This window comes from Lissotriton vulgaris, chromosome 8 (genome assembly GCF_964263255.1).
Source record: "Lissotriton vulgaris chromosome 8, aLisVul1.2, whole genome shotgun sequence".
Classification (NCBI taxonomy): Eukaryota; Metazoa; Chordata; class Amphibia; order Caudata; family Salamandridae; genus Lissotriton; species Lissotriton vulgaris.
In genome coordinates, this window is record NC_141696.1 from 585,252,628 (window position 1) to 585,275,444 (window position 22,817).

At 43.9% G+C, this 22,817-nt stretch overlaps 1 protein-coding gene across 3 annotated transcripts in view; it reads right to left on the bottom strand.

Annotated features, from left to right (window-relative positions):
• The window catches only part of EPHA3 (EPH receptor A3), an 861,555-nt gene that overhangs the window by 28,240 nt on the left and 810,498 nt on the right, over window positions 1-22,817 (bottom strand). For 2 of the 3 annotated variants that reach the window (XM_086934428.1, XM_086934427.1), the window contains exon 16: window positions 13,707-13,862. The exons of the other annotated variant lie outside the window; for it this stretch is intronic. In XM_086934428.1, coding sequence (XP_086790554.1) covers window positions 13,707-13,862 — 156 coding nt within the window. The remainder of the gene's footprint in view (window positions 1-13,706; window positions 13,863-22,817) is intronic. 3 annotated transcript variants of the gene reach the window in all.

Below are 22,817 nucleotides of genomic sequence, written 5' to 3' on the forward strand. Positions count from 1 at the left end.
AGAGAAATCCTTTTCTGAGACCATAAAGCTCTTAAGAGTTGTCATTACTACACCCATGACAACAGCAGAATCTGAGCGATGTTTTTCCACACTAAAGAGGGTAAAAACTTTTTTGCGAAACACTATGACTCAAGCTAGACTTAATGCTTTGGCTATGCTGTCAATGGAAAAAGAGCTAATAAAGGAAATAACAGAATTCAACAAAAGAACAATCGAAAAGTTTGTTCATATTAAAGATCGACAAGCAAACTTTCTATATAAATAGAAAATATGAATCTGATGTGTGATCATAGTTTCAGGTGTTTATAGCTCAGTTTGTTTTGTTTGATAACATTAGGAAGTACTGTTGGAAATGTTCTCATTCCATTTAATATTCATACAACTCCTGTACAGTTGATATGTATTTATATATGTGTGCTTATGTATCTGTGAATTTATATATATTTGTTTTCATATTTTAATATTATTTAAAATATTTTTGTTGTTAGTGTTTTGAGGGTATATGTCTTTATATATACAACATTTAGTTATTTTCCTAATTTATTTTTATTTAACCGTTTTCTACTGTACTGTTTCACACATCTAAAAGACTCATCTGCAGAAACAATTGCCTCAGCCATTCTTAATGAATTAAACATTGTTTTCCCTGAGCAATGTGCTAAAGGAAAAGTAATTGCTCAAAGCTACGATGGTGCCAGCGTCATGCGTGGTGCAACAGGTGGGGTGCAAAAGAAAATCAGGGATGTTTACCCAAATGCACATTATATTCACTGCTATGCCCACCAACTTAACCTAATTATGGAACAGGCTTCCTCCAAAATACCTAGAGTTAAAATTTTCTTTTCAGAGATTGGTGGTATAACAGCATTTTTTGCACGTTCCCCGAAAAGGACGGAAGTTCTTGAACAAATAGTTTCAAGAAGACTTCCAAGAGGGTCTGCAACTCGCTGGAACTTCAATATTCGAGCAATATTGCTAATTTATGAATTCAGAGAAGATCTTCTTGAATGTATGTCAACCATTGCAAACAGTGGTGATTTTGAGTCGAATACTATATGTGAAGCTAAGGGATTTAGTAGAACATTAGATGATAGAGAGTTTATATTCTTTCTGTTTCTTTTTTTCAAAATAATGCCCCAGGTAGACATTTTATATAATCAATTGCAAAAGCGAGACTTTGACACTGTGTCTGTCCAGAAAGCTACTACAGACTTTGTGACAAGCATCACCAAAGTACGAGAATCCATTGACAGTTTGGATTCTACACTGCCACAAGAATGTACATTTGTAAACCGGAGACTGCAAATAAATGCTTTAACACAAGAAGCAAAAGAAGTCTGTGACATTATTGTGGTCCATGCCAGAGAGTGCTTTGCTTTCACAAAGCATCTTGTAAGTGCAACACTATTGCGAAGTGACCTTTTTGAAAGCCATGACAAATCTTTCCCAGCTGAGGCACTCGCAGAAACGGTAGAAGCCTATCCTATGTTAGACAAAGCCAGATTGAGTACAGAACTTTCGGTCCTGTATGGAAGACGAGACTTCCGTCAAACTACTGGTGGTGCCATGGCTTTATTTAGCTTTTTATGTGAAAACAACTTAGAGAAATCCTTTTCTGAGACCATAAAGCTCTTAAGAGTTGTCATTACTACACCCATGACAACAGCAGAATCTGAGCGATGTTTTTCCACACTAAAGAGGGTAAAAACTTTTTTGCGAAACACTATGACTCAAGCTAGACTTAATGCTTTGGCTATGCTGTTAATGGAAAAAGAGCTAATAAAGGAAATAACAGAATTCAACAAAAGAACAATCGAAAAGTTTGTTCATATTAAAGATCGACAAGCAAACTTTCTATATAAATAGAAAATATGAATCTGATGTGTGATCATAGTTTCAGGTGTTTATAGCTCAGTTTGTTTTGTTTGATAACATTAGGAAGTACTGTTGGAAATGTTCTCATTCCATTTAATATTCATACAACTCCTGTACAGTTGATATGTATTTATATATGTGTGCTTATGTATCTGTGAATTTATATATATTTGTTTTCATATTTTAATATTATTTAAAATATTTTTGTTGTTAGTGTTTTGAGGGTATATGTCTTTATATATACAACATTTAGTTATTTTCCTAATTTATTTTTATTTAACCATTTTCTACTGTACTGACAGGGACAGGAACCCTTCTACCTGAGATTGACATGCAAAGTATTTAAATATTATTTTTATTTTGTCAATTGTGTTTAAAAATATATTGGTTTTGAAAGTTCTTAAAATGTACATTTATTTATTTCCATAATTTCTTTTTGTTTAACTTTTTCTGCTGTGCTGGCTGAAGGGCACAAGGACCTGAGAGTGGCATTCAAACAATTTACATAGTATTATTTAAAATAATTTTGTTTGTGTTTACAAATATCATATTGGTTTTGAAGGGATATTTCTTAAAATATACATTTATTTATTTTCATATTTTATTTTTGTGTAGCCATTTTCTACTATACTGACTGCCACAAGGGCCTGAGAGTGGCATGCAAAGTATTTAAAAATAAAGTAAAACATTTGTACCTAGCCTGCTTATGCAAATAACGTTTTTGTTCTTTCTTTCTTAAATAAATGAAAGATTTTTAATGGATATTTCTTATATTATAAGCAATGCATATTACACTCATTTCCTAACTTATTTTTAATTAGTGGTTTTGTAAAATACTGATAGACCCAAGGGCTTCAGAGCGCTATATGAACTATTTTAAATACAATATTTACTTAATTATTTTGCAAAATTGAGTTGCTCAAAAATGAAAAGCTTTTGCTGACTTCCTAAAAATTAAATGTTTGTTTCAAATTGATATTTCTTATACATGTAGCTATTTAATATGTCATAAAGATTACTGGGCAATCAACGTTGAATAGCTGATGCAGAAAAGGAAATGGCCAGCCGTCATTTTTGGGAGGAACAAAATTACAAGAGTGTTTCTTTGTGGATGTGCAACCTGGCTTAGTACCCTGGCCCTCTTCAGAAGTCAGTCTTGCTTGGCAACACAGAAATTCTCTGAAATAATGTATGAGTTTTCTTTTATGAATGCCTGGAAGAACTGATTTTTCAGTCCATTTACCACTGAAATAGTGCGGAAAATTGCACCAAAAAATGCCAATTTTTAAAAAATTTCTTCGCGGGGGGAGAACCCCCCCACACCCCCCTTATTGCCGTCGGGCTCGCTCGCTTCGCTTGCTCGCTCCCGTTCGTTGATGCCTACTTCAAAAGCCCCACCAGGTTCAAATTCCACCAGCCGCCACTGTTTGTGTCTATAGTTTTTTTAAGATTAGCATCGCTAAACCGTATCGCTGGTAGGATTTCCACAGCCTTGGATCCATGTGCTAAAAGCATTTCTAGAGTTAGTTGTATGGGGTGGTTGTTTCCTCTTTGAGCCGATCGGGTTATTTACTTTCCTTTTCCTTTTTGCCCAGTTCGCGGTTTCTGTTGTTAAATCCCCCCCGTTTTCAATGCCGTTACCAAGTCCCGCTCTGTGTTGCTCGCTATGGTTATTGAGACTATTTGATGGTTGGGTGCTGAAAAGTATAGACTGTGAGTTGGATTCTAAAACATGACCAATAGACTCTTCTGTAGTTTCCCCAATAGATAAACAGCATTGTGGAGGCACCAAACATAATGACAGTCGCCTTTCGGTTAGTTCAATTTCATTTGCGACTGTGCTGACAGCCCTCTCCAGCATGCTGTCTTTGCTTGTCATGGGTGTGTGGTGGGGCATACACCTCCAGAACGTTTTCTCATGTCTCTGGATTCAAAGATGCCTTAGATCTTAAACAGAAAAAGCGGATTTTGGCTCACCTTAATCTCTTCTGAATCCTAAATCAACGAGGGGTGGCCCAGCCCAGCCTCCTCCGGGCTCCGACGGGCACAGTTGGGCCCGCCCTTGGTCCGGGTTTCGCCCGGCGCACCAGCAGGCTCAGGTGTCGGCAAAGTTCTCTGGCCCCCTGGGACTTGCAGTCCCATTCACTGTGGCATCCTCCTTCACACGGACGAAGCGGCTCCCATGAAGCGGGAGTGGTGAGGGGCTAAGTAATCCCCAGAAGCAGGCTCAGGTGTGGGCAAAGTTCTCTGGCCCCCCTGGGACTTGCAGTCCCGTTCGCTGTGGCGTCCTCCTTCACACGGACTAAGCGACTCCCACAAAGCGGGAGTGGCGAGGGGCTAAGTAATCCCCAGAAGCAGGCTCAGGTGTGGGCAAAGTCCTCTGGCACCCTTGGGACTTGCAGTCCCGTTCGCTGAGGCGTCCTCCTTCACACAGACAAAGCGACTCCCGCGAAGCACCTCCCGCGAAGTGGGAGCGGCGAGGGACTAAGTAATACCCAGAAGCAGGCTCAGGTGTGGACAAGGTCCTCTGGCCCCCTGGGACTTGCAGTCCCATTCGCTGTGGCGTCCTTTTTCGCACGGACGAAGCGGCTCCCACGAAGCGGGAGCGGCGAGGGGCTAAGTAATCTCCAGAAGCAGGCTCAGGTGTGGGCAAGGTCCTCTGACCCCCTGGGACTTGCAGTCCCGTTCACTGTGGCTCCTAGTTATTATTGCATACCTTTCCATATATGGCTCTCTTTTGTTTCTAAATATGCTTAGCATTTTGCTTTCTAAACAGTTCATCAGTATATGACTCAATTCAAATAAGCTGTCCTTTAAGTTAAACACAAAGGTGTGGGTACTTGGAGAAAAAAAATGGTGAGGTATAAATAAAAGATGCTGAGGGATTGAAAATATAATTCTTTTTTTTTAAATTGCAATTGAATCTTGAACACGGAATGCATTTTATGGGATAATAATTATAATTGCAGTGTAAGACACCTCTATTTTGACTGTAGGTTCTTTTTTGGAAATCTACCATGATCCCTTACATTGTGACTGTATATGAGTTTGCAATGAATGGAACAATTACTATACTAACAAGGTACACAAGCATCACTGTATGCATTGGTATTTCAATAAATACATTCACTGTGAATCCATTCACATAAAAAGCTAAGGGGTATATTTACAAGCAACAGACGCATCTGCATAGATTCGTCAGTTTCCTTGCGTCACCGCCAAATGTCCTTGGGCCACTATGGATGCACTGTATTTACAATACTGGGCTCCATGGCGCAAGGATTAACAGATGCGTCTGCAATTCGGACGCATCTGTTGCCTCAAAAGGGACGCATTGCTGGAGTTGCTTATGAAAGTGACGCAACTCCAGCAATGCGCCACAATAGCTGAGTGAGTCCCATTCAAAAAACCCTGCGTCTTTCCTTATGCCTGGTCTGAGCAGGTGAAGGGATTTTGACGCAGTGAAGGTATAAATGCAGTGAAGGCATAGAGTGACGCAGTGAAATCTTGTAGATTTTACTGCATCAGTTTTACATGGCTTTTTGCATGGGAATACCCACCCTGCATACATTATACTTGGCGCAGGAAAAATGTGACGCAGGGCTTTACAACGTGACACATCTTCCTATATGCGTCACATTGTAAATGGTCCTCACCATTCACGCCATAGCTACATCACAAAAGTGACGAAAGCGGCGCAAAAGTCACGCTTGTAAATCTGCCCCTAAATATGTGGGATAAATTTCAGACCCAATTTATCAACACTTTGAATCTTTTTCAAGTCACAAAAGTAAATAAAACTAGTGCAAAATTGATTTTGAGATTTACTTTGTAACACAAATCCTGATTTTCAATGGAAAGTATCGAAAGGTAATGCAAAATATAGCTATGCACGGCTTTGTCTGCTTTGAGTCAAGGGGGTTACCTTGAGAGGTACGTGTGCAACCCCATTCAACCACACAAGGGGTTTGATGTAAATTCCTATTTCCTAAAAAATGGTAGGCAGGGATTTACGCCAAAATATTACGCATCCTAGAAGAAGGCATAACGTGTGAGGTTGTCTTTCTTGAAACATTTCAAAGTTTGCTATCTTTTTTTTTTTTACTCTTGAAAAGTACCCTTCTAAATTCTATCTCAAAAAGCATTTCAAGCAGAGCACAAACTAAAAATAAGCACAAATACCACTCTTCGCTAACTGTATGCAAACCATCCTTTGCAGCATGTGCATTTGGGGGCCTTTCCTAAAAGTGTTTGTCTCTCTAAAGTGTTGAAAAGTATCCTGATTATTATTGTATACATTTCCATACATGCACATCTTTGTTTCTAAATATGACTATCTTTTTGCTTCAAAACAATCCATTGGTATTTGACCCAATTCAAATAAACTGCTCTTTAAGTTAAATGAAAAAGTGTGGGCATGTGGAGCAAAAGATATGGCTTGGTAAAAAAAAGGCTGCAGGGGGATTGCAAATATAATATGTATTTTGTATATTTTTACTGAAATTGAATCTTGAACAAGGAGTGCATTTTGGGGGATAAAGCAAAGTATCTCTGTGGGCGGCTTTGTCTACTTTGTGTGAAGGTGGGGGGGATTACCATGGGTGGCATGTGTGCACCTCCAAGCAACCACCCTTGGGTTTTCATGTAAGTCTGTACTACTAATAAAGGTAGGCAGGGATATGCATCAACAAATTATGCATCCTGGAGGTACGGCATAACATGTGAGATTAGTTTTCTTTTCTCAAAGTTTGCTATAGTTCGTTTTTACATAGGAAAGGTACCCTTCCAGTACAAAACCTAAGTTTCACATCAGTATGGTGCAAGGTTGTGTTGATTGGTGTAAGGCAGCCAAAAGCTTGCTAGCGCTAGGGGAGAGAGCAACAGCACCATATCTTATTAGATATGGCACTGGTCTGCTCTCTCCCGTTTTGTTGTTGTGCTGTGTTACATCTGTTTTTAGTAAACTCCTCCTCGTTCCCATTCCAAAAATTAGCAAACTAATGTCTGCTAAGTTGCGGTCATTCTCTTTGTGATGTTGTCCTTATAAGCTTGTGCTGTACAGTACAAACAGCATGATATTCAGAGTAGAGGAGCCACCCCAATATGAATTTTTTAATTTCTGTTTTTAATTAATGCATATTTTTGGAAATGCCCAGCTGATTAATATAGTAAAAGATAAGCAACAGATGTAACAGAGTGTTGGCCATCTGCATCTTCCTCAGAGAAAGATGTTAAACAAAGTTGGATTTGAAAATATTTTGACACCAGTATAATGAATTAAGATGTAACACAAGGTAATATATTTTTTAAGAGGTGACCAAAAAACCCTCAAGAATTGTGAGTTTATGAAGGGCTAGTAAGATAAATAAGTGAATCGCGTGGGACAACATAAAGCAATGTAAATTAAACTTTTAACTAGAGCTTAAAATCTGGGGGGCATATTATCAAGCAGGGCGTTAAAAATGATCGCCATTTTAGCGGCATAAAACTGCTGCTAAAGCGGCGATAATGGGCTTGATAATATGGCCTTGTGAATTCCAATAGAAACCCATGTTCTGGTGTGAACATGGGCTTCTATTGGAGTTCTCCAGGGCATATTATCAAGCCCATTATCGCCGCGTTAGCAGCAGTTGTCTGCCACTAAAACAGAGATAATTTGAATGCCCTGCTTGATAATATGCCCCTAAGTGGTTTTACGAAAAAAAGTGAAGTAATTCTCGATGAAAAAGCCAAATTGTCCATTCCAAATTGTACTAAGACAGGTAGGTAGTTGGGTGTGCGCACTCTTGACAAACTATATTGGTAAATAGGTAATGAGGTTTTGCACTTTAAGCCAGGGGCGTAACAAACACCCCCGCAGCCCCCGCGGTGCGGGGGGGCCCCACTCTCTTCAGTAAATGAAGGGGGCCCCTGCCCACCCTCAGCTCTTCTGTGAGAGAGGCTTGCTTTCACTGAAGCAAGCCTCTCTCCCTCTAAAGCAGGTGCAGGCTGTCTGCAGTCTGCTCTGAGCCCCTCGCCCCTCCCTCTGACTGAAGAGAAACAAAGTAACAAGTTGCAATGTTTCTCTTCAGTCAGAGCTAGTAAGGCTGGAAAGAGGATGGGGTGGGGCCCCGAGCAGGAGGCAGCACAGAGCAATTAGGACGCAGAACAAGTCATGAGGTCAGGTCTACCTAGGTGTGAGAAGGGAAATGGAGATGTTGTTCACTTGCAAGACTATGTTTTGAATTAATGGTTTCAAGATCCTATCTTCTCAATGTTGTCAAATATTGTAGTACTATTTCCCTACTTTGGTTCTCATGTAACACTGCACCTTTAGCTGCAGCTCTCCACTGTGAAGTATTTTAAACAATAGCTTGATTCCTATAGGAAATCTTTGGGTTGGATATTTTCGAGCTTTCTGGTGAGGGTGGTGTGGAAAGTTTGTATTCTTTAGTGAATTTGTCTCTAACATCAGTATATTGTTTCTCTGAATTTAAACTGGGAAAAAGGTGGAGTATGTCTTGAGTCGGTATACCCTTTGGGAGTGGGGGCCCTCAGAGTCAGACTGTCAGCATTCTCAAGGGCAAAGCTCATATGAGAAGGGATGAGGCAGCAAAATGGTGCCCTCAGCTAAGCACTCTTGTTAGAACGCACCATGTGGGCATCCGCAGGGGGTTCGTAAGGGGGGGGGGGCGAGAAGGGTGCAAGGCAGAGGGGAGAAGGGTGCAAGGTAGGGAGGAGATGAGTGCAAGGCAGAGAGGAGAAGGGTGCAAGGCAGAGAGGAGATTGGTTCCACGTCTTGTGAGAAGGGTGCAAGGGGGAGGGGAGAAGGGTGCAAGGTAGAGAGGAGAAGTGTGCAAGGCAGAGAGGAGATTGGTTCCAGGTCTTGTGAGAAGGGTGCAAGGGGGAGGGGAGAAGGGTGCAAGGTAGAGAGAAGGGTGCAAGGCAGAGAGGCGATGGGTGCAAGGCGGAGGGGAGAAGGGTGCAAGGGGGAGGGGATAAGGGTGCAAGGTAGAGAGGAGAAGGGTGCAAGGCAGAGAGGAGATGGGTGCAAGGCGGAGGGGAGAAGGGTGCAAGGCGGAGGAGAGAAGAGTGCACGGCGGACAGGAGATGGGTGCAAGGCAGAGGGGAGAAGGGTGCAAGGTAGAGAGGGGAAGGGTGCAAGGCAGAGGGGAGAAGAGTGCAAGGCGGAGAGGAGATGGGTGCAAGGTGGAGAGGAGATGGTGCAAGGCAGAGGGGAGAAGGGTACAAGGTAGAGAGGAGAAGGGTCAAGTAAGAGGGGACAAGAGTGCAAGGGGGAGGGGAGAAGTGTTCAAGGCAGAGGGGAGAAGGGTGAAAGGCAGAGAGGAGACGGGTGCAAGGCAGAGGGGAGAAGAGTGCAAGGGGGAGGGGAGAAGGGTGCAAGGCAGAGGGGAGAAGGGTGAAGGCAGAGAGGAGAAGGGTGCAAGGCAGAGAGGAGAAGGGTGCAAGGCAGAGGGGAGAAGGGTGCAAGGCAGAGGGAGAAGGGTGCAAGGCAGAGGGGAGAAGGGTGCAAGGCAGAGGGGAGAAGGGTGCAAGGCAGAGGGGAGAAGGGTGCAAGGCAGAGGGGAGAAGGGTGCAAGGTAGAGAGGAGATGGGTGCAAGGCAGAGGGAAGAAGGGTGCAAGGTAGAGAGGAGATGGGTGCAGGGCAGAGGGGAGAAGGGTGCAAAGTGGAGGGGAAAAGGGTGGAAGGCGGGGGGAGAAGGGTGCAAGGGGGAGGGGAGAAGAATGCAAGGCAGAAGGGAGAAGGGTGCAAGGTGGAGGGGAGAAGGGTGCAAGGTAGAGGGGAGAAGGGTGCAAGGCAGAGGGTAGAAGGGTGCAAAGTGGAGGGGAGTAGGGTGCAAGGCGGAGGGGAGAAGGGGAGCAGGGTGCAAGGCAGAGGGGAGCAGGGTGCAAGGCAGAGGGGAGAATGGTGCAAGGCAGAGGGGAGAAGGGTGCAAGGCGGAGGGGAGAAGGGTGCAAGGCGGAGGGGAGAAGGGTGCAAGGTAGAGAGGAGAAGGGTGCAAGGCAGAGGAAAGAAGAGTGCAAGGCGGAGGGGAGAATAGTGCAAGGCAGATGGGAGAAGGGTGCAAGGCAGATGGGAGAAGGGTGCAAGGTAGAGAGGAGAAGGGTGCAAGACAGAGGAGAGAAGATTGCAAGGGAAGGGGAGAAGGGTACAAGGCAGAGGGGAGAAGGGTGCAAGGCAGAGGGGAGAATGGTGCAAGGGAGAGGGGAGAATGGTGCAAGGTAGAAAAGGGTGCAAGACGGTGGGGGAGAAGGGTGCAAGGGGAAGGGGGAGGGCGAGAAGGGTGCAAGGCAGAGGGGAGAAGGGTTCAAGGGGCATGGTGATGAAGTTAAAAATGTGCCCCCCCCTCAGAAATATTTCTGCGTACGCCCATGGCAACGCACACTACTTTGTGAGAGAGAGAGGGAGAGAGTGGAGAGAGAGTGGAGTGAGAGTGGAGTGAGAGAGAGAGTTGAGAGAGAGTGGAGAGAGAGAGAGTAGAGAAAGAGGGTGGAGAGAGAGAGTGGAGAGAGAGACAGTGGAGAGAGAGTGGAGAGAGTGGAGAGGGAGAGAGTGGAAAGAGAGAGAGTAGAGAGAGTGGAGAAAGACAGTGGAGAGAGAGTTGCGAGATAGTAGAGAGAGACAGTTGAGAGAGAGAGAGTGGAAGGAGAGAGAGAGTGAATAGAGAGTGGAGAGATAGAGTGGAGGGAGACAGTGGAGAGAGAGAATAGAGAGTGGAGAGAGAGTGGAGGGAGACAGTGGAGAGAGAGTGGAGAGAGAGAAAGTGGAGAGAGAGACAGTGGAGAGACAGTGGAGAGAGAGACAGTGGAGAGAGAGTGGAGAGAAAGACAGTGGAGATAGAGTTGACAGAGTTGAGAGAGAGAATGGAGAGAGAGAGTGGAGAGAGAGTAGAGACTGACTGACTCAGAGACTGAAGACTGACTGACTGAGAGACTGACTGGCTGAGAAACTGACAGAGAGAGAGAGAGACTGACCGACTGAGAGAGAGAGAGACTGACTGACTGACAGAAAGAGAGAGAGACTGACTGACAGACTGACAGACTGACTGAGAGAGACTGACTGACTGAGAGACTGAATGAGAGAGAGAGAGAGACTGACTGACTGATAGAGAGAGACTGACTCACTGAGAGAGAGACTGTGATGGAATTGGGGTCACGGTGTGTATGAAGCTATGCAATGCCTCTTAAGATTGCTATTGTCGACTAATAAAAATGTATTATCAAAATTTGCTCCTTGTAGTTGCATCTGCTTTTGAAATACTGCATTGTCGCATTGTCTAATGTTTTAAAACGGAAATGAAAAGGAGTAGTGGATGCACTTTTGTCAAAACTGAACGATGATTGGGCCCGATGTTGTATATCATGACAGGAGTCTGCATCAGGAAACCCACCTAGAATTGGGAAAACTTACCCGGTGTACTGATGGCAGGGACCCTGCAATGAATGAACCACCACCTATGATAGCCTGCTGGCAGACTAAGCCCAACCTTCGACTCCACCATCCAGTGTTACTTATGTACATGTATTTATATAGCGCAAATCACCGACCCGGTATCTAAGCGCTTGCTTAGGGAACCCGTCCTGGTATTCCCCTGTGAGATAACCCTGGCACGGTATCCACAAGGTGAAAGCCAGGCATCCCACTGCGAGGGGCCGTTGTGGAGATTAAGCAAGCTATTGCCCAGAGTCGCAGAGTATGAACCCGTGAATCGAGTAGGCACCAGAGTGAGAATTGTCGAGTCCATGGACATTTTAGGACTCAAGACCCGCCGAGCCGGGAATTGAACCCTGGTCCCAGGCTGACCTCTGCTTTCAGGTCTGCCTCCTCTAACCAGTGAGCCACACTTCTCCACAGCTGGATTAGTTACAGTGGTATAACAATAGCCCCGCATCCCCCACAGTATGGCGGGTCGCTGGCCTGAGAGCTCTAGAATGGCACGGAGGATGGGAGGGGGGCCCCCTCCATGTAGTTTGCAGGGGGGCCCCCTCAAGTTTCGTTACGCCACTGCTTTAAGCCTACTAATAGGAATGAGGGACAGTGATGATAAACATCAAAGCAAAGAATGGGGGAGTCTAAGTAGGAATGCCTCTCTTCAATTACGAAAACGTGAAAGTAAACATAAAATATAACTAACCTGTATCAAAAAGGAAAACTTGAACGTTATCGTAAATGCTAGTAAGAGCATGATGTTATGTCATTTGAGGGCCAGATGTACATAGGTTTGGCGTTGCCATTACAAAATAGCATATTTTTGCGATTCGCTAGTTGGTAATCACAAATGACCATGTACCAAGGTGTCTTTGACAAAAAATGTATTATTCCTAGTGGGTCGCAAATAGACCTACCTCATTAATTTTCATGAGTCAGGTCTCAGTTTGCGACCCACTGGTAATCGCTAATCTCATAGGGATGGTGGCCTACTGGGGTCAGCAAACCACTGTGTCGGTGATTGCTCAGTAATAAAGCAACGTTTCATTTGTGAAATGCAGCTCATTTTCCTTAAATGAAAACAGGATGCATTTCAAAAATAAAAATGAAGGGGCAGATTTATGTTGGACTTGCGCCACGTTTGCGTCACGCAACGGTGGCGTAAACGTGGTGCATCCCTGCGACCTATTTACAATGTGACGCATCTAGGCAGATGCGTCACGTTGTAAAGCCCTGCGCCACATGTGGGCGTTCCGGCGCAGGGTGGGCGTTCCGGGGCAGGTGCGCCTCGCAACAGTGGCTGAGTGAAATCTACAAGATTTCACTCAGTCACTTTTAGGCCAATGCTGCGTCAAAACCCCGCGCCTGCTTGAAGCAGGCGTAAGGCTTGACGCAGCATTGGACTGATAGGGCACCCCCGAGCCTTGCTGGAGCTGCGTCGCGCTTGCGACGCAACTCCAGCAATGCGTCACCTTTACGGCACAGATGCGTCACGCATCTGTGCCGTTTTTGCTCCATGGTGCGCCGCATTGTAAATGCGGCGCACCATGGGTGGCGGAGCTGCGGCGCACAATAACTGGTGCATCCCTGGGGATGCGCCAGTTATTGTAAATCTGCCCCGAAAAGTTTTCTTCTTGTTTTTCATGAGTAGGCAGTCGTCCGTGGGACCACTGCCTGCTATTACGAAATGTTTTCACCAATAACCACAAAGGGGAAGGGGCATCCTAAACACACCCTGTCCTAATACTGAATCGCAAGCCCTATTTGTGATTCGGTAATAGGTTACCAAACCACAAATAAGGCGTGATACATGGGAAAAAAGTATTTTTTTGCTCGCATCGGGAAAATCAGGCCATTTGTGACAGAAAATATGCTTTGCACATCTGGCCCTTGATGTTTTCAGGTCATGTACAACGGAATATATTTGTAGAATACGGAAAAATGCTTTCCAGTGCTTCTCCTCCCCCACAAACCCACCCCTATTTGATTCTCTCTATCACCACATACCTCAATAGTGGGAGTTTCCTCACAGGCTTTCGGGGACCTTTAAGGTTAATTCCAGGGCGAGGTGTGCAGCAGAAGGGCATTTATATGCTTGACTCACCTTGCTTCCTCCTCTTTGGCTAATTAGGTGGGCAGCAGCTTTGGTCCTAGTAGGCCCCCTATGGATCACTCATAACAGAACCCATTGCCTTGCCTACTTAAAATAAATCTGCAGCAATGTTTCCCCAACAACAAGATATGGTCTCAATGTGTGCTCTAGGGTTTCTGTGGTGGGTGTATACATTTTTTTACCTTATAGATGTGGGTGTGGGCTATGGGATATCGCTGCTAAGTTCTGAGTGGTTTTAGTGACCTTACTGAGTCTTGGTTTAATTCGTGACAAATAGTTCCACTTACTCTGGGGAAATCTTTGCTATTGTTTCACAGGAACTATATCGAACTCCTGTGAAAATGTCCTTGCACTGCGCTGTCCGAACCCCGTCGAGCCAGTCCTCAGTCACTCGGAAGGCCGCAACATCGATGTTGTTTTGGTCCAATAATAGATTAGATGGCCTGGAAAAAAAACAAAAGAAAAGAAGACAGGACAGGAGTGAGCACAGAGAGGCTTTGTGACTGAACTTCGCCCTCGTATCAGCAGGGGCTTCAAGGCGCACTGCAGCTTTGGTTCACGTGTGGAATTTATCTGCCTGCGAGGCCTCGTCTGCTCAGACTTGCGGCTCTGTGGACCTCACTGTAATGTTCTTGTTAAATGCTGCAGCCACTGAGCACGTGCCTGTGTGGTGACTCAAGAAACATGTGCGCGTGATATATATTCCAACACCATACTCTCATTTGTTTAGCCATTACCGTAGATGGGCTTCATTTAGAATGTACGCATGTCTTTTTGAAAGCACGCACCACGCTTTTCTAGTTGCCACGGTGCTCATTTTAAAATGGCTGCCATTAAAAGGATTAAGAAATGATTTGCGGACAGCTTATATCTTTTACAGCACATGTTGTCATTTGGTTATTGGGCACATTACAATAGTAACAAGCGACACAGGTTTCTGTCGTTATTAAATAGGACGCAGCAGGCGTGAGTTTACCCAACTCTGTCCTCCTGAATGAATTCTTTCCTTTCATAAATCTGACAAAACCATGATAAATATAATGATTTGTAAAAAAAAAAAGGATGGGGGGGTCATTACAACTTATGAATGTATCTGGTGTTATCTTTGCTCTGGATAGTGTTGAGTGCGAAAAGTAGAAGTAGGCTTCTCTACCAGTTATTATTTGAGTTAAGATACATCTCTTGATAAATATGGATTTTTATATGCATTTGGTTTTATAGTGCCAATTGTGACCTCCGTCTACTTCAGAGTGCAGGGTTTTTAAGGTGACCAGTGTTTCAGCTTCTCCAATCGTTCATGTGGGTGTTGGATTTAGCAATTGTAGTTTCACTGGTTTCTTGTAACTCTGATACAGCCACCCCACTCCCTCATAAGATTTTTAACCCTTGCCCTTCCACTCGCTCAAACCCTGCGCTGCGAGGGACCCCCTTGGAGCGAGTATTTGGGTGTTATTCTAATAGAACATTTTAACTGGCAAACTAGGGTGCCCTTTCGTAATAGCTTGTCGCAGGGACTTGTATGAATGTTTTGCGACCGGAATGCAGTAGCAGAACATCCAGATTTTACCAACTCCGTGAAGGAGGTGGTAACCCATTCGCAAACGTGAATCCTTTCCCCTTTTTGAATGTGGGTGCCTACATTTTTTAAGGGCAGGCAGTGGTCCTACGGACCACTATCAACTAAAAAAAAAAAAGAAGAGAAAAGTTTTCAATTTTTCTTTTTTAAATGCATCCCATTTTCCTTAAATGAAAAGTGGGTGCATTCATTTTTTTAAAAATGGTTTATTCATGCAGCAATCACAGCCATGGTGGTTTGCTGACTCCCACAGGTCAAAATCCCTGTGATTACAAGCCGTTCCCAATGAGTCACAAATTGCGGCCTGCCTCATGAATACTGATGAAGTAGGTAAATTGCGACCCCATTGGGTATCACAAACAAGGTCTGAGACATTTTTGTACGTCGCAGCTTGCAACTTCCTAATTGCGAGTCGCAAAAAGTCGCAAATAGGAAGTTTCAAACTCCAACAATAGAACAAGTGGCATTATATGTTTTGCAGGAAGTTTAAAAAGCTCTGATTGTGCAATTTAACATTGACTATCATTTATCAAAATGTATATAAAAGCTTTCCTAACTTCATTCTTACATTTTGTCCCTTCCAACTAGATACTTAGTTTCCATTTCCAAGTGGAAGAGTGAAAAAAACAAAAGTTATGCCAAGCTTGAAATCACATGCCATGGACAGCAGTGCTATAGAAATACTAAAAGTTAATACATACATTCTACATTTCACTTACATTGTGCATACAGGACCAGAGAGCAAACAGATTGCACTTATCGTACCCAGTCCGCAGAAAGCAATAGTGATTTCAGGTGTTTCCAAAAACAATGATGAAATACCTTCAAGCCAGTCACAAAACAGCCATTACAAAATGTGGTACCTATTACCAGAAACAGAAGTCGCAGTAAGATGCTGGAGCTATGAAATTCACATCCGGGAGTAAAAGACACATTACCCATAGAACTGCATAGTTATGCCATCAGTTGTGATATATTAAATTAAAATTAATTAATTAATTAATTGTGTGCTTATATAGCGCAGGACTCACTCCCAAAGGGGTACCTCTGCGCTTCGACCGCTGCGAAACCCTTCCTGGCTTCCCTGAGAGATGGTCCCTTATTGGGTATCTCCAGGGTGAGACCAGGCATCCCCGGCGGTCTGGTGGGGCTGTTAGTGAAGATGAGGCAAGCTAGTGCCCTGAGTTGCCGAGTGTGATCGCTGATCAGAGTGGGCACCGAGGCGAGAGAATTATCGAGTCCGCTGACCCTGGTCCTGGAAACCTGCCGCGTCGGGAATCGAACCCTGGTCCCGGGCCGTCCTCTGCTCTCGGGTCTGCCGCCTCTAACCAGTGAGCCACACTACTTCACGGTCTGAGGAGTCTACCTAGAGTGTCAGGGAACACCACATAACATTTATTTTAGCAGCAGATGCCACAGGGCATATAATTATGGCTCCAGCCAGGAGCAACAGGGAAGCCACCATAGAAGCAGGTATCAAACAATCAGGCCCAGGGGGATGAGCAGTATAGATTTAGTTTCATTATATGCTGTGCGCGGTACACAAAGGAGCTGCAGAGGAGCAGTCCTCAAATAACCAGTCATAGTATATGAATGATGGGTTTTCCCAGTACCTCATGCAGGCCTGCTCCAAATCAGGGACACCAACATATGAAAGCTACTATGGTGGTGGAAATAATGTGGCACAAGAGATGTTCATAGAACCTAGATGGTTCCTTTCAAGGTACAGAGATGACCACTTAGTTGGGGATTGTCACTAAATTTGAAGGACAGAGCATGGCAGAAGAAATGTCCCCTGCCATCCTGATGGACAGTACTCTGGCTGTCAAGCTTAAAATCAGGTCCTTAATTGCCTTTTGTTTAATATTAAATGTACAATGTGCACTATGATACAACCACATGCTAGTAAATGTTCTGTAAAACAAAATCCTAACACACTCTCTACTTAGTGAGCTCACACCCCTGCCCTCATCACATCTGGGCTGCCATAATCTAGTAGTCACTTCCTGAATACCGTACTGCTCTACCTAACGTGTATGGGAGGCCCCTGTTTGAGGGATCCTTGATGACTGGTCTAGGCTATATAAAAATAGCTAACATTTTAGCGGTACACATTGCACAGTCTGACAATTGTCAGGTGAAACTCTCCCTGTCTTCCATTATTTGCTGTATGAGGAAGCCCCATAGGTGGTTTGGGAGAGAATAGGGCAGGGTGGCTTACTGGTCAAGGATATACTAAGTAGTGCAGATTTAGTTCCAGTAAGAACAAAGAATGCCAGGTTGCCATGAAGGCATTAAAGTCGAGTATATATGGATGAAGGAGGGTTTTCAAAATTTCACTTTGGCTATTGCAACCTTGTAGAGGTCCGGCTCATAGGCAGTGCTTAATGTGAGCCAGTGGTTTCCGGTAGTCAGCACCAGCACTTAATCATCAACACCAGTGCTTGAGCACCAGTTAAGGGCACATTCATTTTTTGGTAGGTACAAGAAGATTAAATGATTCGCCCAGAATCACAGGTTGTTGAGCCGACGCTAAGACTCAAACCTGGTTCCCAGGCTACAAAGTCAGCAGCTCTGACCATTACGCTAGATCCTCTCCCCAACTTGTGGGGTTTGTTGGTTCTGTGTTAGGCAGCGCTAACAGGAGAAAAGGGCTGGTCAAAGCTGCCTCTTGACAGAGCCCGCCACTTATTTTTTTTCAAATGAACCCACTGGCGACAGGGTCACTGTTGAGAAGATAATTTATAGGATAATTAGGATTAGATCAATCTATTTTCCAGTCTTGCAAATTATTTTCCCTCCACATACCCGACACCTCATTTGCTCACTCCTTACTTGGGGATATGGGTTTCATGTCTAACATGTACTGCTTTTTTTCTAGACCGGAAGACATTGCTACCTTACTTCATAGCTTCCTATCACTTGTCACCTAAAGTGCACAAAAGCACACGTCCCTTATTTGCTTTTCCCTGCTCAAGCTGAAAGTGAACACATGTTAGAGCGCATTTCTGCTCTCGTCCTCCATTTTGGATTTTGATAACTGTAATAGTTTTAATCAGCAGTCCCACTAAGTCAAAAGGACAGATTCTTCAGTACACTAAATGCTTAAATGGCTGTCTGGCTTAAGATGCATTACGGTTTGTGATTAGAACATTTCCACAGTACTTGTGCTAAAATCAATTTAATCCAAGAACTCATGGTTATAAGTGAACCATTTAGCTTTTTAGACATTAAGAAATGTCATGCAGCTCTGTCCACAGGCTTTCAGTTACTTTGGAAGGCTGGGTGTGCCAGAACACATATCTTAGGGAAAGGGGGAAGTAAAATTCAGAACAACCAAGTCTAAGCCTCGGTCTACTCTTCTTCCATTGCTGTGCTCATTTTCATGGAAATTATTGCAGAGTGAGTCAGAACAGTTCAGGTTTTAGTCGTTCCTGAAAATTTTAGGTTCTGGTCCTTGCTTGGACTCAGTTGATTCCACAGTCTGGAAGCGTATGAACCACAGGTGCCTCTACCACGCAGCCCGTACAATGAGTTGGTCTGAATAACTCATTCCTTTGCCATGTATGCCTTTACTACACAATTTCGTGGTAAGGGCATGATTGGTAAAAGGGATATGTGGTAAAATTCACACTCCAGCCCCTTCGACCTGAGCCCTAAAAAAAACCTGGCCCCTGCCATAAAATTAATCTGACTTCCCCCTCCGAACCCTAAAAACGACCCCACCCCAAACACCTTAAACTACCCTGACCCCTCCCTGCCTTGAGCCCTAAAACCCTGGCCCTTGCCCTATAAACACGTTGACCCTGTGAGCCCTAAAAGCAACCTGAAACCCTAAAACCTAAAGCTACCTCAACGCCCCCACCCTGAGCCCTAATACCCTGCCCCCCCGCTCGGTAAACAACTCCAACCCCCTGAGCCTAAAAACTACCTCCACCGCTAAAACGATCCCCCACCGTTAATCCAGCCTCAGCCCCTCTTGCCTGTCCGCGTTCAGCTTTCTGTCCCAATGCTTCCTGTTCCAGAACATCTAGGCCGCGTAATGTCTTAATCCTGCATATGCGTGGTTAATGCATGCATGGTAGCGCTTGCAGGGAAACGGCACACATGGCTCTGCCCACGTTGTAAAGGCCGTTTCCCGTGCACTCTCATCGTCCTACCGCCATGGTCGCTCCATTTGAAAAGGTACTGGGTAAGCTACTGTTGTTGTCACCAATCAAAGAATCTTCTTGGGTGATGCAGTGAAGTGCTTGTTTTTGCTGGCTTCCCGGAGGAACTTTCGCTTATTAACCCCTTGGTTACAGTCCTATGAAATTTGAACGTGATTTTCACATCCATCAGGAGCCAAAGTAGCTCTTTCATGGCCGGTCCTGTGCACCTGCATGCTGTGATTCAAGCAAAACCTAGCAGCCTAGTTTTGAAGACTTTGCAGCCAGGCATGAACTTTTCTGAGAAACAATGCTAAATGATATTATAACCTTTTGAGTGAAAAAGGGATTTTATCAACTCCACTGAGCATATATGTACAAATATTTTCTTGAGTAGAAAAACCTGAACGTTTATTCCATTAAAACAATATTAATTTGGGGAATAAAGGGAGCTGCCTTTTTTATTTCATTTCATTTCAGTTCATGTCGTAAATAAATATTCTGTGCTTTACTTTCAGTGTGCCAGATGGTGGTATCCTAGACTCGGAGAGAGTGATGTCGCTGAATATGAGAATTTCCTTATTGCTACTATTCCAAGACAGTCCTATCTATGGCTCTGATCCTCAAATGGATATGCAGATCTACAAGGTAACCCAACCCCAGCTCTGCTTCGCAAACTTGGGACGGTCATGGCCGGACTGGGAACCAAAGCCAGCCCTTGCCAGCACCTCGGCCGGCCTCGGGCGGGGTGAGGGGTGCTCGTGGAAAGCACCACTCCCGTCTCACTGCTGCCGCTTTTGTTACAGGGGGTCGATGTTGCAAAACCAGCACCCAGTAACATAAATGTCCCCCAGGGGTCCAAAACTGGCCACCACCATGACTGCCCACAAGGGAAACGCTTTGTGCGCACTACAGCCAGTCCGACCCTGGAGGTTGTTGTGTAGTAAGGGTACCCTGGGTCTTACTGCATGCAAAGAAAATGGGCTCCCTTCCACTTGAAAGAAAAAAGTTGTAATTGAAGTGTAGTGGGCCCATTACAGCCCTGGTCCTTGTGCCAATGCACATAATGAATTGTTGACAGTTATGCATTCATGGAGAGTGCCTATTTAGAGGAGGTTGGTTTCACAGTGCAATGCAGCACAGTCAGCTCCTAACCAATATGGAGGACCTGAGTGTGTGTCTAGCTCCTTCATTGTAATTAGTATGTTTGCCCCGGTCAGTGGCAGCAAATAATGACCAGTGATCCACATTTTCTCCCTGAATTAAAAACAAATTTATGTCTACAAGTGCGGCAAGCTACTCTGTGAACCCTATTGTGTACTCAGTCACACATTCATTATACTTTTATTGCAAACATAAATGAAAGTTTTACAAACATTAACTATTATCCAGTAACAAAGTCCCTGCTGTAGCCTATGTTTGCAGAAGTTAAAATTAAATTAATCACATGGCCAAAAATGTACACCTAAAGCATTTCAACGTAATGAGAATACATATCAACAATGTAAAAGATTACATTGAATGAATTCCATAAATGTAAAAACTGGGGTTTAGTGCCACTCAGACATGCTATGACCTCTCTTTTCCTTATTGCCAGAGGGATGAATAGTTGTGTCAGTAATTGTCTATGAACACCAAACAAAAGGTGGCAGCAGAAAGTGGACAGCCAGTAAGGTGTTCTCCCAAGATTACAAACACATTCATGTATACAAGTGCGGCAAGCTACTGTGTGACCCCTATTGTGTACTAAGTCACACATTTATAATTCTTTTATTACAGACATTAAATACTATCAAATAAATAACGAATTAGCTGCTGTGGCCTAGTGTTACAGACGTTAAGTAAATCATGTCAGGATTGTTCATCTAAAAACGTTCCAACACAAGGGCAATAAATAATAACAATTTAAAAAGTTACATTGAACTAAATCCGTACATTTTCAAAAAAAACTCAGTTACTTGTAGCCACTCAGACATGCTATGACCTTTTCTTTGTAAGTCCTGATTTCCAGAGGGAAGAATGGTTCTGACAGTAATTGTCTACGAGCAACAAACAAATACTGGCAAATGCACAGCAACAGAATAAGTGTTTGCTCCCCAGAAAAATATTGATCGAATGCATGTATTTCTCATCCTTTCTCAGACCTAAAACCTTAGAATTGGAAACAGGCAAAATCTGATTTAAGGTAGCCCACACTAATGTGTACTCATTGAAACTAATGCGCATTGTCCGCCTGTTAAAAAATCCTTCTTGACAATGCATGTTAGGAGTAGCTGAACATGTCTGTCCCACTTACCCAAGATATGGCTCTTCAAATTTATAATAAATAGGATATCTTACACCTCTTACCTACTGCCATGCTTACTACACCATCTTAAGTACAGTATTTTGTGTTTCCAATTAATTATTTTTTCCATCATTTGTAGATCATGCAAAAATCTTCCTTTAAGGTAAGAGAGGAGAAACAAAGGGCCCAGGTAACAGTTTGTGTTTATGGAAGTGGAGTGGAACTAGACGGCTGCCAAGTAAAAGTGGTCATCACCCACAAACACGCTTTTCTGTTGTTATCCATTTTGCAGGTCCTGTCCCACCCGGTAAAACTACTCGGGTGACTACCAAGACTTAAGTATCTTGCGAGAAAGGAAAAAGAATGGGGACACCCTATGGCCCTTATTTATGAGGCCTTGCGTCAGTTTTGCGCCGCCGGTGCGTCCCTTTTTGTGACGCACCAGCGGCGTAAAAAATGCGCCTTGTTGCGCCATATTTAAAAAGTGACGCATCTAGGTAGATGCGTCACTTTTTAAACCCCTGCGCCACATTATACCTGCGTCAGGTATAATGTATGCAGAGAGGGCGTTCTCCCGCAAAAAGCCTCCTAATAGTGACGCAGTGAAATCTATGAGATTTCACTGCGTCACTTTTAGGATGCTGTTGCGTCAAAATCTTGCGCCTGCCTCACAGCAGGCGTAAGACTGACGCAAGCCCTTTTACATGGGGAAAGCCCCATGTGAAAGGACGCATTGCTGGAGTTGCATCACTTTTGTGACATACTCCAGCAATGCGTCACTTTTGCGCTTACAGATACGTCAGAAATACTGACGTATCTGTAAGTCCTTGCGACATGATGCGTCATACATTAAATATGACGCATCATTTGTGTCGCAAGGAGTGCGCAGTGAAAAGTGACGCATCGCTGTTTTCACGCAGCGATGCGTCACTTTTCATAAATGAGGCCCTATATTTCTTGAGGGCGCAGGGGAATCAATTTCTCCAAGTGGGAACACTTTTTTGTGTAGAGTAAAAGTGCCAAAAAAGATTGCTTGTGTACATTTTTGTCAGGGTATCCAGAAAGGACCACGAATATTGGTGCACATCTACTTATATTTCCGTGGATTATTCATCCTAATTCTGTGAGTCCTTGAACATTCATAAATCTAGGCAAATCTGAGGTTGAAATATAAGATAGATGTATGAATTGAGGCATTTTATAAGAAGTGCATTGCAGCGCCCAGAACGGTCTCAGTTGGGGAATGCAAAGTTGCAGCCTTCACACAGGTCTGCGTAAAGCTTTGCAATGTTTCATCTTTTTTGCAAAGAGATTTGAAAAGAGCGTTTCACTACGTAAAAATGGCAATTTCTGAAACAATTTTTGTCATATTTATCTTTGCTCGAAA